General features: G+C 40.6%; 1 protein-coding gene across 7 annotated transcripts in view; it reads right to left on the minus strand.

Moving 5' to 3' along the window:
- Nucleotides 1–19128, minus strand: part of abr (ABR, RhoGEF and GTPase activating protein) — a 215730-nt gene that overhangs the window by 21396 nt on the left and 175206 nt on the right. For 6 of the 7 annotated variants that reach the window (XM_012957245.3, XM_012957246.3, XM_012957248.3 and 3 more), the window contains 2 exons: nt 17491–17588; nt 16692–16823 (listed from right to left, as the gene is read on the minus strand). In XM_012957245.3, coding sequence (XP_012812699.1) covers nt 16692–16823; nt 17491–17588 — 230 coding nt within the window. Of the gene's footprint in view, nt 1–1640; nt 2133–16691; nt 16824–17490; nt 17589–19128 lie in introns of those variants that run through there. The other variant, XM_012957251.3, reaches the window with a different exon arrangement.

Genomic DNA, 19128 nt, shown 5'->3' on the forward strand with positions numbered 1-19128 from the left:
CTCGGTAAAAGGGACACGGTGTCCATGGGCACAAGGAACTGAAATGTTTAACCACATAAAATAAAGAAGCCAACAGACCGAAGGTTGCAATGTACAATGCAATATGTTCAGCAAACAAAGTTATATTCAGTAGAATTAAACATCCGCTAATGGCTGGGGACATGAGTGGGCGGTAATGGAATCCATGGGATTCAGTTACACCATGCACATTTTCACGCTTGTAGATTTTGCACACCTTATCTGTAGGTGAAGCTGATAGGAATATTATTGGCCACCGGGGAGTTCCATATACAGCTTTGTACCTAAAGGCTGAGTGCTTTTATACAGGTCATGGAACCCAGAGGTGACTCATTTCCTCATATTTTACATTTTTTATTATAATACACCAGTTTCAGTGAGTCATGTGACAAATTACATCACCAAGTACTGATTAGAACAGATGACATTACATAGTTTATAAAGATATAATTTACAGGATATTCCTGGCTCTTGTGTATTATATCTATAATAATTAAATAGCACCAACACGTTGCCCAACACTTTCCACTCACTTTACTCCCTGCTCCAGTGGAGCTTACAATCTAAAGTCCCTGTTAGACACTCACTCTATGGTGAAGTTCAGTGGAGGATAAATAAAACTTGGAGTGTGGGAGGAAACCCAGGGAGGGACAGGTAGAACATACATTCCCTGCAGATAGTTCCTATGGACCCAGTGGTGTCAGGCCCGTTTATTCAAGGCCCCTTACTGAAGTCTCCCTTAACTAAGCATACACTTCATTATCTATTCTTGGGGTCAAGTGGCTGCCATGCCAGTTTGGAGGTTCAGAAAATATCTGGTTGCTAGGGACCAAATTAACTTAACTAACAGTGGTTTGAATGAGAGACTGATATTCAGCGCTGCGGAATATGTTGGCGCTTTATAAATAAATAATAATAATATATGAATAGGAGAGGACTTAAATAGAAAACATAGGGTATAAAGTGAGAATAGCAATAAAATTAAAGCCTCACAAAGCAGTAGGTTTGGGCTGCCGGGGTCAGTGACCCCCATTTGAAAGCTGGAAAGGGCCAGAAGAAGAAGGCAAATAATTAAAAAAATATATAAAAAAATAAATAATAAAGACCAACTGCTACAAACTGGCCATTCTATAATACACTAAAAGTTAACTTAAAGGTGAACTACCCCTTTAAGCCAAGCCTTAGAGTAGAATAGCAGCTGCGTGACACACAGGTAGTGAGTTATAGCAGCCAAATGAGTCTGTGCTACAATCAGTGCACTAAGAATTAGAGGGTTTCAGGGCAGCTAAAGAGAAAAATAAGGGATCTCCCTATAGAAAAACTCCACTGTAGAAAACCAGGGCTACCAGGAATATGGCTGCTCCAGGCAACATACTTCTTTATTCTAATCCATCTTACATCTTTTCAACTACAACTCCCAGCATCCCCAAGAGCCCGAAACCATTGACTTTTCCTATACTTATTATCCCAGCTCCTTGACAGAAAACATTTAAACTCCTAACAATCAGTTTACAATCAAGAACCCAGCCAATAACGGAGCCGAATAAAAGCCCTATGTTCAGTTACATTTGCGTGCATGATAAGCGGAGGCCAAGCCCAAGTGCACTGTACAGTTGTGTTACCTTTTGTCGGAGCAGCTTATTGCGCACTCTGCCCCACAGTCGGGCCCCTGTGTTGGAGGGCCGCTTGGCCCCTGCCTCCTGTAAGCTGTCAAGGCAACACCGTTCAAGATGTTCACAAACGGAGTTCAGATTGCAGTCTGTCTGCACTAAGACTTGCGTCATGGTCATGGAGTGGAGGGTCCCCGCAGGTAACAATCACTATGGAATCCTGTGTCCCTTTCAGCTGTGATGTTGTTTCCTCTTTCTATGGAACAGACTGAATCCCTTGGAACAGCTGAGCACCCACACACCCGGGCAGAGAAACCCAGCTTCCTTTAGCCACCCACCGGGTCACTGGCCTGTGTCACTGTGTGTCCTGCTCCGGGCAGGGAGCCATCCTTGCACACTCACTGACAGGGGATTCCGTGCCGCCCCTACTCACATCCCAGTACAGTGAGTAACTAGAGAGAAGGCAGGCAGCGCATAGACACAATCCGGCAGCAGCTCCCTGACTGCAACTGAGCTCCCAGCCCCAAGCCCCCCACTGACCTGCTCCAGAGGCGGCCCTCTCTCTGCTTACTCCTCCTCTCCCCCGAAATCTCTTAACTGCTAACATGCCAGACTGTGGGAAGGAAGCAGAACTTGCACAGCCAACAATACACAGGTCAAACAGAAAACACTAAGCTCATTGTTTCTCTGCTGCATTTAATCCTGGGGCTGTCAAGTCATGTACAGATAAAAACTAGCAACATCTGAACATCTGGCCCTACAGGTAGCAGCATTTGGCCAGAATGAAAAATATGTTATTTGTAATTCCTATTAAAAGTAGTTTTATATTCTTTGCACTACTGGTTCTGACTTCTGAAACAATGTAGCAGAAGCCAGCTGCTTAACAGGCTTTGCGGTGCTGAGAATTACATTTGAAATGCTTTAAATGTTACTGGGTGCAGATCCCCTTTAACCCACCAGAAATATAATTTATGTATGCACATAGTGAATGGATTTAGGGAATTCAGCAGATGAATGAGAAATGGGAACGCAGTATGTTTCAAAGCAAAAGTCAGGACTTTGGGGAAATGAAGAAAGGCAGAGAAATGGATCAGTACTCTGTGCCCATGATTTCTTTTTGAGAGTAGGGTTAAGCAAATAGCAGCAAACAATGGGGGGCAAGTGAGAGTAAAGCTTCTCACTGAATCCTACATGAACTTGCATTTTCTGTACTCGTTTGTTTTATTTCATTAATTCGATACATGCGATACAGCCCCCCAAGTTAACATATTTCTCCTAAACTTGGCAGGGACTCTGCTTGTATATCCACACCATGTTTATTTTGTTCCTGGATAGAATCTCTCCATCCAGTGTGACAGTAAGGCAGAGCAGCACTGCTGTCAGTCACAGCTAAGAACATAAACTGTGATGAGATTTTATGCTTCCAAACTTCAGGGACAAGTTTAACATAAATGATGAGGCCACACATAGAAAGCTATACTGATTCAGCAGATCCAGCATTTGGCTTTGATTTGGCCAATCCCAGCACTTGTTGCTGAATGTGGCCAGGTTTGGGTTAGATCAGGTTTAGTGTTCGGCAGAATTGTTTCCCAAGCACATGGTATTTGGCCAAATTGAAATATCCAGAAACCTACAGTGCCCTTGGGCAGCCAGAAGTGCCCATAAATCTACAGGAGGAACTCTTACAGCTAATGTACCCTCTTCTGAACTGCCCTGGGCTGGACAAGTTTTTTTGATGTTTTAAGATTAGTTTTTCCAATGCTGTGTTGGAAAATAGACCGTTTATGTCATACTAGAACTACCCTCCCCTTCACTATACAATGTAAGGGTATTTCTGTCTCCGTTTCTTTAATTTATGCTTCATTTGTGGCTTAGATTCCTGGTGGATGCAAATTGGGGTCATATGTGAGCATTGTGTTAAGTTGTTATTCTATTCTAAATGGGTAATAACAGCAACAGCACCTCTAGTGGTAATATAAATGCAATTTTAATCTGTACAAAGTCTACTATAGAATATAAAATCTATGAAAACATTCCAGTCCATTGTTATGTCAGTGCCAAAGGCTGCACAAACATAGTATGTATAGGAGAAAGGTCTCCCTCGTGCCTTACTGTGCCCCCGTTAGCGCCAGGATTAGGCTGCCATACAAAGGACTAAGCTTATCCTGAATGAGTGTTTAAAAGTACGATTTGTCCATCAATGAAAAGACCATTTCAAGCGATATCGTCTAGTTAAAGGTAGGAAAACTACTTGCTTGGTGCTGCAAACAACTGGACAATGGGCATATTTCATTGTTAACAATGAAAAATTTCAAACCTGCCCAATCAATTTTGTGAGCAACATCGGATGAAACATCGCTAGATGTATGATCGTTTGTTGCCCTTACGAAACCCTTACGAACATTACGAAATTTTGCAGAATTTTATCTTAACATGTATAGCCTTGGATTGATTAGCCCCCTAGTAGCTGGCACCAATGTAAGCAATAAACAAGGGCCCCAGGGTGCCCACATTGCTCAATATTGCACCATAGATAAAACAAGAGAACTGGTGCACAAACGGAGCTCAGAATGAATTTCTGTATATTACACAAAACTTAAAGAAACATGAGCTTTGTCCTTTGAACATTAGTTGAGTCAGTTACATTTAGCTACGATATATCTCCCACTAAGCAGAGTTCTCCTCTATCTGGATCCAATTACACCGAGACACAGAGAGAGAGCAAGGCTGCCATGTTGTGCACTGTGCAATAGTGCTGATACCAGGCTGTTCCCTTCCTTCCCTATCAATACAATATGGGTATGAAAAATTGGGCTCAGCACTTTTACATTAACCACCTTGGCTTCCTTTGTATATAACCTGAAAACTACTTTATACAAATGCGCCATGAACAGTGGATCATTTCCAGCAAACTAAAGGTGACCATACAATGGCCAATACAATTTTGAATCTGAACAATCTGGCTGTATGCCAAATGGATAGATACTGTGTACAAGGTACCATACTGGGTTGTATATTTTTATTTTTCATCTAAATCCTCCCAGAACGACTGGAGTGTGTGTGTTCATATCACTGCCTGACATATATATTTTAATTCCATTTGTTTAGTAACTAACAATTGTGTGTTTCAATATAAAGCCGAAGGAGCGGCACAGCACCAGAATATTTGTGTCCCATTAATGCAGTTCCCAGTTCAAACCAAGTTATTTTATACTCGTATCCAGTAACCAAGTCATGTGCCCACTGACATTTCGTTTTAATTGGCTAAGAAGGCTGTGCGCTTAGCTGTACAATCACCTCTGAACGGTGGGATGAAGGACATCTGGGAAACCCATTTGGCTGAAAAGGGGAAACCGCAAAGCGATATTTAATATGTAGGGTAAAGAACAAATGATTTCCCAGAATACAATATTCTTTCAAGATGCTGTCTTAATATGTGCTGTTCATAGGCTCTAACATCTACATTACTGGTTTTGGAACCATACATAATTTTGGGGAGAGTTCACATGGGATTTGTTTATGGGTAAGTTAAGAAGAATCACATTAGAATGCAATGTAAAATAAAATAAATCTATTATACACATTTTGAAAAATTTAAGAGTATCACATGTTTCGGGGAGGCCCACATTTCACTGATTTGGGGTCTAATTTAGAGGCAATTCAATTAACATTTACCAGCGCAAAAGGATTAGCAGAGTTTTGTTGCTGTTCCATGGAAAAATGAAACAATTACATTCATTTATGAGAAGGTATTTAAAAATAAAGATACAATGCATGAATGTCAGGGGCAGTATTACTCCTAACCTGGTCATACACAGGAACATGTGCCAAGTTGGGCTAAGCCATTGGTTCAGCCCCCCGCCAATGATCTGATCACAATGACAGCCCTATGCACCCCTCTATACAGTGGAACATACCCTATCACTGATGGGACACTGTAACCCCTCAGCTGTTATCATGACTTTATTTGCTTCGATGTGCCTGAATTGTGGCAAAACACCACTTCAGAAATGCATAAATCTCCCCATAGTATCTCCAAAGAAGAAAAAAAAGAATCCTTAAAAGAATCCCAGGACTTATAATTCCTTTGCATTACTGGCACTGAGCGGGGGGAGCATAGCTTTTAAAACTCTAGTTTTTGGCAATACTGGGTCATAACATAATTTCTTTAAGTATAATGGAGAACATATATAAATATATTTTATATATATATATCCAAAATGTATCAGTTTTTATATATTTTTGTCAATTGGCTGCACTAGGAAGCTGCAGAAGCCTAGTAACATCAGCTGAAATAATATGTAGGGGAGAAGCAGGGGTCATACCACACTGGGAAAGCAGTAATGACACACAACGGAGGAAAAGATAACTACAATACAAGAGTTAAGTTAGCCATACACAGGCCAATAAAAGCTGTTGATGGGCCAGGTTGGCAGCTTATTGGCTTGTGAATGGGGCCCTGATATTGATATAACTGATATTTGGCAGAAAAAAAATGGGCACATGTTGATCGGCAGGTTTGATTTTCCAGTTGGATCGAGGAACAATGGACTGTGTGTTGATTTGGTCCTTAATCTGATGGCCTGAATAGCGGCAATTAGGATATGATAGTTTGGCCCAAGAGCCAAGCAATAAGATGAACCAGATATAGCCCACTTTAAGGTGCTTTTTCAATGTACAGCCATCTTATGGGTTAATTGCAAACTGTATCACTAACCATAGATCATAAGCTCTTTGGGCAGGGAACTTGTCCTTACCATGTACTGAAATTCCTAGCACTTATGTATCTAATTATTCTCATTAGTTGGATTTATATGAACTGTAGCCTTGTTCATGTTTATGCCTTATAAAGCACTGCTTACCCTTGTGGTGCTATATAAATAAACCCATACAATACAATAGAAATGGAAAAAATAAATAGACCCACCCCCCCTCCCTTCTGAAGAAACATATGGTTTACAGACTGCAGTGGTGCCTCACTAGGGAATAAAGGTTAGTACCAAGCGCAGGCGGCTTTACTGTCTGCCAATCACATCACACCCACTGGGATCACGCTAAATAAATACTGCAAATCATGGGGGCATGGTGGGTTAAAAGGATGTCCAAAAAAGGACGGGGGAAATTATACATTGTGAAATGCATAAGAACGGACTCACAGCATAAAATGCCTGAAGGATTGCATCTTCCTAAGTTATAGTGTTTATTTTAAGGATACAAAAGCCTCCTTGTCAGAGCTTGTTACAAAAAGAGAAAGATGGAATATTGTATACAGGTACGAGATCTATTATCCAGAAAATGTTTGGGATCTGGGATCCATAAAATGTTACAGACTTTAGGCTTATTCCAAAGGCCTGCCTGACCAATATCTGGGCAAAAAAAAAAAACCCATTGGGCAAGGTTTTATGGTAGAAATAAGAAAGGCTTGATGGGAGATGTCCTTTACTGAAGGCCCAATGGGAAGTAAAAGTGTATATGCTACCATTTAGTTTGGTTGCTTAATACGCCGTGGCAGGAAACAAAGTTCTATGACATTATTTGCCATTTAACAGTAAGAAGAAATATTTTTTTATTAGTGGCACATGGTCAAACAAAGGTTTCAGTTCAGTAGGGGAAGTTATAACCAGCTCCTATGTGTTTGGAAGCAAGTGGGCTGGAACAAATCATAAAATAAAAAATAATAAAAAAGGGGATTTTTTCCCCTAAAAAATCCTTTTACATGTATAATTGACTCTTTGAAGTAGGAGAATCTCGATAAGAAAGCAGCATATTGGAATTAAAACCAGGTCTCCTGCCTTAGGGTTGATATTTGAGTTGCTAATGCACTATGGGAGTCGCTGGGTGGATACAGTGCCCATACACTCTCTGTGACAGAGGGGCTTATGTCCATAAATGACACTGGGTGCTTGCCCATGACTATCTCACTGATGCGGCTTTGCCATTTGTGATACTGGCTCCTGACAGAAGCTGATAAGGATGGCTGCAGCCAGACAAAAAGCTATTTGATGCTACAGCTGGATACATTTTGCTTCCCAAATAATGACAAAGACGGCGTTGCAGGGCAGCTGAAGCCTGCGCTCATGAAGGCAAAGATAAATCTCATTTGTTCTGGGAGATTGCCTATCTGACAGCAGAAGACTTCAAAACAAAGAGAAGAGCATGGTTTGCCATTAACTACTTATTATGGTGCCACAGAGGCCCGAAATGTGTCCTGTGTGCTGCATCTTACAGATGTGTCTCCCATGCACACACACAGCTAAACCCAACTAGTTTATGAAAGGAGGGCTAAGACTAAACTCCCTCATGCAGCCCCCCAGAAACCCATATTCAGGATCTGTGACATAAGAGCCGATCGCCATACGAATATTAACGTAATGATCATTTGGAGCCCACACATGGTCCGAAAATCAAACAAAAATGAGTTTTGTACAATTATATCGGTTTGTGTATGGCAAAACTACAGCCTCAGCTGGATGTACAACCTTAATCTGGCTTCAGTAAGTGCAGCTCTTAATTAGACATTTTATCACTGTCTTATAAACATTTTTCACAGTAAAATCCTTCGTTTATCTGATGCATTCTGGAGGAACAATGGACTCTGAGGCACTGCTGCCCCAATGCAGTGTAATGTAGTCCTGAGGCAATGTGGGCTCACTGGGGCTAGGAGGGAGATTTACTCTTTATCAGAATAATGAATTAAATAAATAAGGCCCTAAACAGAAAGATAAACTTGTAATATTCAAAAAAGAGAATCTAGCCTTACCATCTGGTTTTGGGATACATCACTACTCAAATGGCAGTTTAAAATCTGCACAAATATATCCATCCTACAACAAACTAAAATCGAATTAAAAGGTGAACCAGGTTTATAGACAGAAAAAATGTTTGTATGGTGAAATTATCCCCTTAACAAAACCCTAATTCTCTTAGCCGTTGCAACTCGGATATAAATGACTGACAAGAACACAAGGAGATTTGTATTTAAAGCCATTCCTGTACTCACTGCAAAGGAAGAAAAGACAAAGCACACACTCAGGTTGTGGTGCAATTGCTCTCTAGATACAGTACCATCCAGCTCAACGGATGCCTATGGACACAACTTGCAGATGAATTACTATCATATGCTGCTGGGAGAGTAAAATAACTTTCCAATATATATAAATAAAACTCAACACCAGAGCAGGAACATGCAACATACTGTAGGAGCCAACTATTGTGTGTATCGCTAGTGGGGGCTGTTTTGCAGCTGGGAGAGGGGACAAATGGCACAATAAAAGAGAAAAGAGGGGGGCTCATATTTTTCTGTTGCACAAAACAAAATTCCCGTAAGCCACATCTGCTTTTAATTCCAGACTCCCATGTCCCATTTGAGCCAGGGCCAGCCATGGCAGATAAAGGCAAGTAAAGGGCAACCCGTGCTTGGTAAGTAATAATACCCAGATAGTGTTTAACTTTTATAGAACACTGTAGATGCGGTTATGCATATTTTCATGTAGCACAAAACATTTTTGTAATATCGCCTAAGAACAAAGAAGCAGCATTACGTTACTGTTCTGCTGTCAGGAATCAACCGACGCACGGCTGAAATGGGAACACTGATTTGTTTGAGCTTAGCAGGACTTAAGCCTCACGCAGCGATTGACTTGTATAGCACAATAAACCTCTGTGGCACAGAACATCACAATGCAAAACTAATTTGATCTTAATGAAAAAACATGAAGCTCTTATATAGAGTGAGATTTTTAGAAATATATCCATTTTCCTGGCAAAAAGTATTTGAGATCCATTCAAACCAGAGCCACACAAGCATCTTTCTGAATGGGAATCTTTCTAGTGATCCACTCACAAGATACTTCTCAAGTTAAGGTGGCCATACACGTTATGATTCACTCCCAATATGCCCATCTACGGTTTGTAATATTGAGCTAGTTTGATTGTTTGTCATTAGGGCCAAACAATCAAATTACACTAACAAGTGTAGGGGTTGTGGGACTATAGACAGCATCAATGAGCCAATGCAGTCCCCGATCCGACAGGAAAATCAAAGCCGCCTGATCAACACCTGGGAGATTTTTGGCCAGATATCAATCATACATGGGCAGACAACCTGCCAAATTGGTCTAAAGGACTTGGATTGGCAGCTTAAATTTGCCTGTGTATGGCCACCTTTAGTTTACTATTAAGGTCCCAAGTATGGGCACTAATGATGGGCCTGCCCGACCGATATCTGACCTGAAATCGGGAAGATCTCGATCGGGCATGTTTGATTTTTCGTCAGATCGGGGGCCGCATCAGTTTGTTGATAGGGTCCCTGAACCGATGGGGCGCCCATACCCACTGTTCTAACTCCAAAGTTTGGCCCCAGGGCCAAATGAGATTAGCCTGATATTGGGCTATTGGGAGAAGATCCACTCGCTTGGCGAGATCCATTCGCTATGGCCACCTTTAGCCAGGGACATGTCAGAAACAAAATACCAGAGATGCCTCTGACTATGGAACAACCAGTTTAAAGGCACGTGCAGGTTATACCCTCAACTGGCTTTTGCCAACATGCTCTGCCAGTGTATAGGTGCCTGGTAGGATCTATGGATTGTTATGGGCATTGCCCTCCAGTAATTATATTAATGGCAGAATGCTTGTGGGATGATGATTTGTAATGGAATGCATTGGACCACTCTTGTTTTCATACATTACAAAACCATCTAGCTGCCAGCTGTTTCAGGGAATAGCCTGGTCTAGTTACTGGTTACCTAAAGGCCGTGCTTTTATGGTAAGAATGGGCAAGGATATGAGATCTGTTTATTTTTCCCTTATTCAGTCACTAATGTTGCTATTCATATGGATACAGGGACACAGGAGTAGATGCTTTGTTAACTACATTTGTTAGAAAAATAACCAGAGTAGGCTTAATGGGCAGCAAATAGAATGTCCTTCCCTAAACCCCGCAGAGCATTAACATTCCAGCACAAGGATTAGGAAACACTGAATTCAATGCCTTCCGAAATATGATTAAAATGGACACCCATATTTATATTTGTAAGATAAAAAAGCCATATGAGAGGACTGAAGTATCAAGACTAAAATGACTAACGGGCAAGTAACAAGCATTATTTATTATCCTATAACTACATAGCACAGGCACGTCCACAAGGGACTGCTCATCATTCATCTCAATCCTTATTTAAATGGAGCTTGCAATCTAAGTTTCATATCATAACACGAACTGGAGTATGTGAAGGAAACTTACACAGACATGGGGAGAACATACTCATTTACCACCACAGAGCGAAAACATGACCAGTTAGAACAATGTGACTTGTTTACTCCATTAATACAAATCTGCCCCATGGTATTGAAGAGCCCTAAAAACACCTTGCAAATAATCAGGCCTGGGATTATAAAAAGCCCCCCAGCTGCCCATTGTGATCTATATAATGAGTGTTTATGGTGTCTTACAGCAGCCCCTCTGGCAATTTCCAGAATCCACATATTGCCAGAGTAAGGGGTGTCTGGGGGCTGCCATTTCAAGGGCCCCCCATCCCTAACCTGCTCTTGCTTGTCCTAGCAGTCCAGCCCATTCCTGTGTCAGACTCATACATTCACATTATTTTCCAAACCTGCATAAGAAAGTAGTCGGTGCTACAGACTGTTACATTATGTATATATATATTTAAAAGTACTTGTGAAATGACCTATCGGGGTCAGCGTACCTGACTAAGTAACCATGCCATTTTCCTCTCTAAGGGCTGAAAATTATACTGTTAGGCACCATCCTGCCAGTGGGCGAGACAACATGGGGCACTAAACATAACTGGCAAGGGCAAGACGGCAGAACAAGAGGCAAAGTGAACAAAAGGCAAAGTGAATAAAAGGGCCAGACTGGCCTCACACACAGACATGGATGTTTCACATTGGCACAGTTATTACAGTAAATATAAAATGATTGGCTTAGTACCTGCAAGTTTTCCTGTTACTTTAGCAATAGGGATTCTCAAGTCTCCATACTTTTACAATCATCCATCCGTTTTGCTGACCCCAGACATGATAAATACCAATAAAACACAGGGTAACTAACTAATGTATTTTGCCTTGCTTTTCAGCAATTGCAAATTGCAGAATATCAGTGTCTACATCAAACTTAAAGTTCATTTAAGGGTGAACTACCAGTTTAAAGCGAAGGTTACAGGATCTACCCTAGAATCCGTTCCCATTTACAGTAGGGAAGCAAAGCGCTGCATATAAAGGCAGGAACAAGCAAATTGTTACCATATTGTGCGTTAGCCCTATTGCCTTACTTCTTGCAGTAATTAACATTCTTTGTTATTTTGCAATGTTATCGAGAGGAAGCAACAGAGCCAAAAGGAACAAGAGGTAACTAAATCTCTCTCCAGTTCTTGGGGTGTAAGAAAAGGTGGAAGCTATAAAGGGACATATTTTGAGAATTTCTTGAGCTCTTGGTTTTAGTGTGTGATGTGAAGCATAACGTGCCATATCCAGGACTATGGAGCCAAGTGGAAGCACATTAGGCCTAGTCGGTTCATTTTACAGCTCTAATGAAGCAAGCAGCAATCAGCATTATTTGAAGGGCTGGCATGAGAAGATAATGGTATGGATGAAGAAAGGCTAGTATAATTAGATACCAAGGGTGCAATGTAATAGGGAAGCGTTAGCAGGCTGACAGATGGAAATGAGTGATGTCACATGACCATTGAGTAACCCAATTAATAACCCTAAGGTACATCCACACACAGTGCAGCATCATTAGCAGAGCCGGTCACTGAGACTCCTAATATAGAGAACCGGTAGTTTTCCCTGCACAGTTATTATTATGTATACATAAGGCACAATAAGAAAAGGGTAATACAGTAACACATACAGATATACAAACAGGCCCTGGCCCCAGGAAATTTATATGACCGCTGGTATCCAGGGCATACTATTAATAAAAGGCTGATAATGATAATGGTGGCATATTGACATTTTGGGACAACAGTCCCAAGACAGAAAAAAATAAAAAGTGTCCAAGTGTCAGGGTTTAGTGAATTCCTTTGTGTGCTTCTAAAAAGTGCTCTTTGCCCCTGTGTGGGGCAGCTTCCCGTACAAAAGGCATAAGGAGTAGCAGCACAATTCTTGCAATGTATGTCTTGGGAGGTGCCACAAGTACCCCAGTATAATGGTCGCAGGCTAAGGGATATTGCTAAAGCTTCCCGTAGAAGTTGAAATGAGCCATTGCTATTTCCAGCATTCCCATGAGGCCCACAATTGCCCCTTGATTTCCTAGATTTATAAAGGCTACATGGATGAAACTATTGGATATCAGTTAAAGTCTGTGACCACTGTAACTAGGATAACTAAAGTGTCAATCATAAAATATTAGCCTGAGTTTAATTCTAAAACAGACATAGCCACATTACTCACAGGATACTACCACCCTTCTATAAAGTCACATAACTGGCTTATAGTGAATCACTTTTGTCCAGGGTTCGACACCCCTCATATGTGCAAATAAATATCTAGACTGTAAGCTCTACTACGGGGCAGGGACCTCCATCCTCTTGTGTCTTTGACTCTTATTTTATTACAATTCTATATTTTATTTATTTGTGCTTATTGTAATACTTTGTATTTATCTATTATCTTAATACCCCCCTGTTTATATTAATGTATTATATAAGTAGCGCTTTATAAATACAGATATACATACATACATACATACATATAGACACATTATAGAGCTGGAGACATTAGAACATGCTCACGGAGAGCACCCGGTACAGTATCAGATCACACGTGGTAAAGAGACAGGTTTCACTCCCCACATTCATGTTATAATAACAAAAATAAAGCTGAGTATACGCTGCCCTTAACAAAAACCTATTTAAGGGAACGGACTGTTGAGAGGCCTGGGAACATTCTGATTTAGCCAGAAACTCAGGACAGCAAACTTTCTCATGCAATGTTACTGGCATTTTTACTTTATCTGGCATATTTTTGCCTCTAAGGCTAATGTCCCACGGAGAGATTGGTCGCTGCGATTTTTAAAAAGTGAGTTCCACCAACAAGTCACTCGTTTTTTCTCTACATAGAGAAGAATATAAATCTACCTAAACAGACAATACTACTTCAAATCGCTTATCGCTCTATATCACTATGAGAGCCTTTTTTGAGCGATTGTACATGGAAAGCACTGTCATTCAAAACTATTGGAATTGCTGAAAGTAAAACCCACTGAGCGGGAAGTCGCTACGATTTCCCCATCGCACTGAATGTAATTTCTAATTGTGGGCGGGGAATATGACACCTGGATTTGAGGGAAATAGAATTGCTCCATTGTGAAAATCTCCAGTAATCGCTTGTTAAAAATTGCAGCGACTAAATCTCCCCATAGGACATTAGCCTTACCCAGTTTTTATAGCAGCCCTGGGATAAAAAAAAGAATGACTAAAGTGTGGGTGTAATGTTGAAGTCTCTGCTTTCTTATATAGAATTGATCAGAAGCTATGGGTGTAAGTACAGGTATGGGACCTGTTATCCAGAATGATCAGTACCTGGTGTTTTCTGGATATACCTGTACCTGGTCTTTCTATAATTTCACATCACCATGCCTAAAGTTTACCAAACAAAAATCACTTAAACATTAAATAAATCCAATAGGATTGTATTGCCTCAAATAAGGATTAATTATAATTATCTGAGTTGGGACGGAGTATAAGGTACTGTTTCATTATTACAGAGAAATAGGAAATCATTTTTAAAAATGTGAAATATTTGATTAAAATGGGAGATGGGGTTTCTATAATTCGAAGCTTTCTGAATAACGGGTTTGCAGATGTATCCTAAATCTCTACTATACTGTTACAGGGCAAGTTAATGTCACCCTGTGCTGGCTAGCATAAAGGCTACATCAGGATGCATGTAGGAAGTCAATGGCCACACTAAAAGGGCAAGAGCTTAAGCTTTTTTTGCAATTCAAACCAAGGTCAAAATAGAAAAAAAAAACACTTTTCTGCATGTCTCCCATCAACACAAAAGATGCTTATTTAGAATATGCCTGAACCCCTGCCCTGTTATAAACATAAACCTACACAAACCTATGTAGGGAGGCCAATGAAGCCAGTGCTCCAGCATAGCGTGTGCCAGTCTATGACCTGCTTGCTTGCCTTTCAGGCAATGGATGAGATGGGCTGAAAGTCTGCAGTGGTGGTTAGGGAGCCCTAAGTAGCCTGCTACATGCATGGCAGTAATGAAATACACAGGCTGGATGACCAAACCTGAAAAAGATGTAGAAATGTTCTACTGAATGGCACAGTTTGTATGAAAAGAAAAAGTCAGTGCTCGCTGAGGTCCCGTGTATTCTATCCTACTTTAATATGCCTCGCTGTACAAGATTAAAAATAAATCGAGAAAAACTTAGATCCAGGTCTGTGTGGAGGAATCTCAAGGGCTTTGGAAAATGTGCCATAAACTATTTTTAATGTCAACTACCATATACTGTCAGCATCACGCTGAGAAAGAGATGCAATAAAATACCAACCCCTTCTTTATTAATGGTGCAGGGAATGAGCTCTTTCCTCCTCCTCCTCCTCCTCCCCCCCTGAACTGGGGTCAAGCTAGAGAGGTGCAATTATAAAGGATATGAAGGAGGCCTTGCAAGGGGGGTACCAGTGATGATGAACAATATATCTGCGTTTAGGGGAAGGAAGGAATTAACTGCACTACATTCCTGCTTTCTCCCTGAAGACCCCAGTGCAGCGGGGAAGTAAAACGACACAGTAGAAAAGTAATTAGAATCCTGCCTACTCCTGCTTATTTTACACATCCCATCACCACTGGAGCATATACACATGGAGCACTACTGTGCATCCTACGGCATTATTACATCAGGGAAATGAAAACGGACTTTCACTAATAGTGCACATTTCACAGAATAAGGGGTATTATGGGCCAGCTGCTGGCGCTGTAATGGTTAAGCATTACTATCACTTCTCTCCACTGACAGCCCCTTATGTAAGGAAATCCATTCTGCCTGCGACCAGGAGCCCCGGCACTGACACATTTATGACAGAGGTACAAATCACACCTCGTTACTTAGCAAAGGAAATGACCGACATTGCTATGGATCCTGTTATGTGTCATTCTCATCTCACATATAATTCATAAAGCTCCCTAATCAATAATGCCAAGATTTCACAGAGATTTTGAAGGCACTGGGCCTTTACACATCGGTAATGAACAAGGAGTGACCTACATACAGAGAAATGAGCTAGTGAGAAATAGTGTTGGCAGTGCCTCATGTTTTATATCTCTGGCTCCATTAGCCTCACTGACTTCCGGGCCAAAGCAAACCCTCAGCTAAAGATTCTAAGAAAGAAACAATCACTACATGATTTTAAGATCTGAATATAAAAAAGAGGAAACCGAGAAGTCAAATATGAAATCCAATGAGATTTAAAATCTGCAAAAACTTGTGGTTTCAACTCCAGTTGAAACTGTGGGTTCTGGCAAATGCCAGAGGGACTGCTGTAAGTTGCCATAAACAGTCACTATTTATTGGGCTGGTGGGGGCTGTTTGGGCCTCTGTGTACTTGAAATGCCAGGGCCTATTTTGAATCCCAGTCCGGGACTATATTAGACACAGTCACCATTAATTCATTTTTTAGCTATGGATGACTTACTATAACAGGTAATGGATATATACCACTAGCAGTGAATGCAGTACTAAAAGGCGTGATACAGTGGACAATACCCTGTGTGCCATATGGTGTGACTCCATGCTGACTGCAAAGGCAAATGATACACAGCAATATCTGGAATTCTGGCAGCAACTTCTGGAGATTACATAAGCCATAATGCTTGTAGCAATCACTGTTCCACTATATAATGAGTTTTGTTCTGTACCATAAGCTTCCTGCAGCAAACCTCTCAAGTATGTATTTGCTTAATATGCATTAAATACTGAGCCTCTGGCCTCACACCGAGATCAGATGTTGTTGGAGCTCACGTTAGCATGAAAACACATTAGGTATCGAATAAAATATGAAAATTGCTTGCTGTCAATATCATTACCTGGATCTGTCCTTTGCCCATGATTTTGTCTACGATTTCATTGTTGTCCTTGTTTAACTTGCTTTTATCGTAGCATTTCTCATAGCAGAGAATTCTGAGACACTGGGACCCTTCCAGCTCAATTTCAAACTCCTACAAAAAACAAGAAAGAGAGGAAACTTTATGGGGATTTTATCTAGAGATTAGATAAATCATTAAAATGACAGTGGATTTAGTCCTTGCTATTCTGGGGTGTCTGTGCAAGACCAGAAGCTGTAGAATCGGGCCTATTAGATTGGACTAGATGATGTTAGGCTTAAGGGGGCCATACACTCACCAATATTATCGTAGGAAACAAAACACTAATCAGTCCACGTATGGTGGGAGACTAGACAACCAAAGCCTTGGATATCAGTCGCCTCATAGATGGGGCAGGACTGAAAATGATGTCTTTGAAGGTGCCCAAACATTGTAATGTTAATACTGAGTCGTCAGATTCCCAGACCAATGGTTGTGGGGAAAGATGGTAATTGCAGCATGTATGGCAACCTTTATATCAGGAGTTTTGACTGCCGTTGTTTTCCATTGGAGCTGTGGTTGCCCCTACCCGCTGATTACTGCTTCCTATAGGGGTTCATGGGATATGGCAGACCTGACGGTGGCAGCCAGACCACTGTTGAGAAATAATGTTTACAGGTACAAGTGCCTATTTCAACATGAATGTGTGCTCCCATGGCTACACAGCAGCTTAGTTATACAAACTAGAGTAGCATTTATGAACACAATATTTTAACCAGGGCAGTTGCTTTAGTTCTCTTACCTCATTCCACTCAGGCTCAGTAGTATCCCGGAACACCCTGGTTTTAGCTTTGCTGACAAAATAGCCAAATGAATCCACTTCCAGTGTGCAGTACAGATCTAGTAGGAAAGGCACAATGGTCAGACAATGAACTTCACTGCATTATAAAATGCTGCCCACTAAAACTCACCTGGGCATTACATTTTTATATAATATTGTACTTAAGCAGATTGTATTTTAAGGAGATAGTTGACCTTTAAATTAACTTTGAGGGGATACTCTGTAAAAAACTGTGACAAAATTTGCCACACATCACCAGGCTTCGCTACCTAAAAACAGCGTAATTTTTTAAACATTTTCTCTTCCACCGGAATTTACACAAAATAACAGTGTATTTATTTTACACAGTTTTTTCGTGAACTTCGTTTTACACAGCATAATAAATAGGCCTCTTAATATGTTATAGAATGGCCAATTCTAAGCATCTTTTTAATTGGTCTTCATTTTTGTAGTTTTTGAATTATTTGTCTTCTTCTTCTACAACTTTCTAGCTTTCACATGGGGGTCACTGACCCTTATTTTTATATTCAGCCCCTATTCATATATCAGCCTCTCATTCCAGTTGCTCCCTTGTTGCTAATGTCATTTGGACCCTAGCAACCAGATAGCTGCAGAAATTCTAAACTGAAGAGCTGCTGATCTTAAATGAATTTAACTCAAAGGTGAATGACCCCTTAATATGTGCCTAACTGGCTCTATTTCATTATAACGTGCAAGAAAACAGATGGGAAACAACGTGACTACCAGGAATGAGGGACTGGAGGCACCCCATGTATACAAAGCATTCGGTTTTTCCCATGGAAAAAAAAATGTATTATAAAGGTGCCAAGGATAAGACAGCAGTGACAAATGGGAGGATGAAAGGATTCAGCCAATTTCCATTGTTTTCATGTAATCTTTTACTCTGGACTAATGAAAATAACTTGTTGCTTATATTAGCCATAGTTTTATTTTAACAACCAATGTTGGATATGAATTTGAAGATCTGATTTACTAATTGGCCAAAAAGTAAACATTCAGTACATCCTCAGTAGAGAGAAGTGTTATTAACCAATTGTTGATTAATTAGGGGGTGATCGGATGTTTAAGAACAAAAAGGGAGGCCAAAATAAGCACGTGGGCCCAAGCCCTGTCTAAGCGAGGCTGGTTTTCCTGGGCATTGCACCATTACGCCTGTCAAATGTGTAGAACAAACAACCTACAGCAGATGGCAGATTTCCTATTCACAACTATAGAAGTGGCTGACACAGATCACCAAAGAGTCCCTCATTTTAACTTGATTGCCTCTTTAAAGGATTTATATGTTTGCATTAATCATTTTTAATGAATGTATTTAAAACTATACATATAGCAGCATTTTTATACTGTTCTGTATAATATTGCAGCCATAATGGTTGCACATGCTTGCAAGACACTGCTTATAGAAATGTTACTTAAACAAATGATAAGTAAAACCCAAAAGCTGCCTAAAGGCAGTGGGAAGGAGGCAGCTACTCATGGCTGCAGTGCATATGCAACCCTGGTCACATTAACAGATACACAAAGCTGACATTTATTATATCTTGTGCTGTATCTCCAAAGGTTTCAAGACCAAAGCTG

Source organism: Xenopus tropicalis, chromosome 2 (genome assembly GCF_000004195.4).
Source record: "Xenopus tropicalis strain Nigerian chromosome 2, UCB_Xtro_10.0, whole genome shotgun sequence".
Taxonomy (NCBI): Eukaryota; Metazoa; Chordata; class Amphibia; order Anura; family Pipidae; genus Xenopus; species Xenopus tropicalis.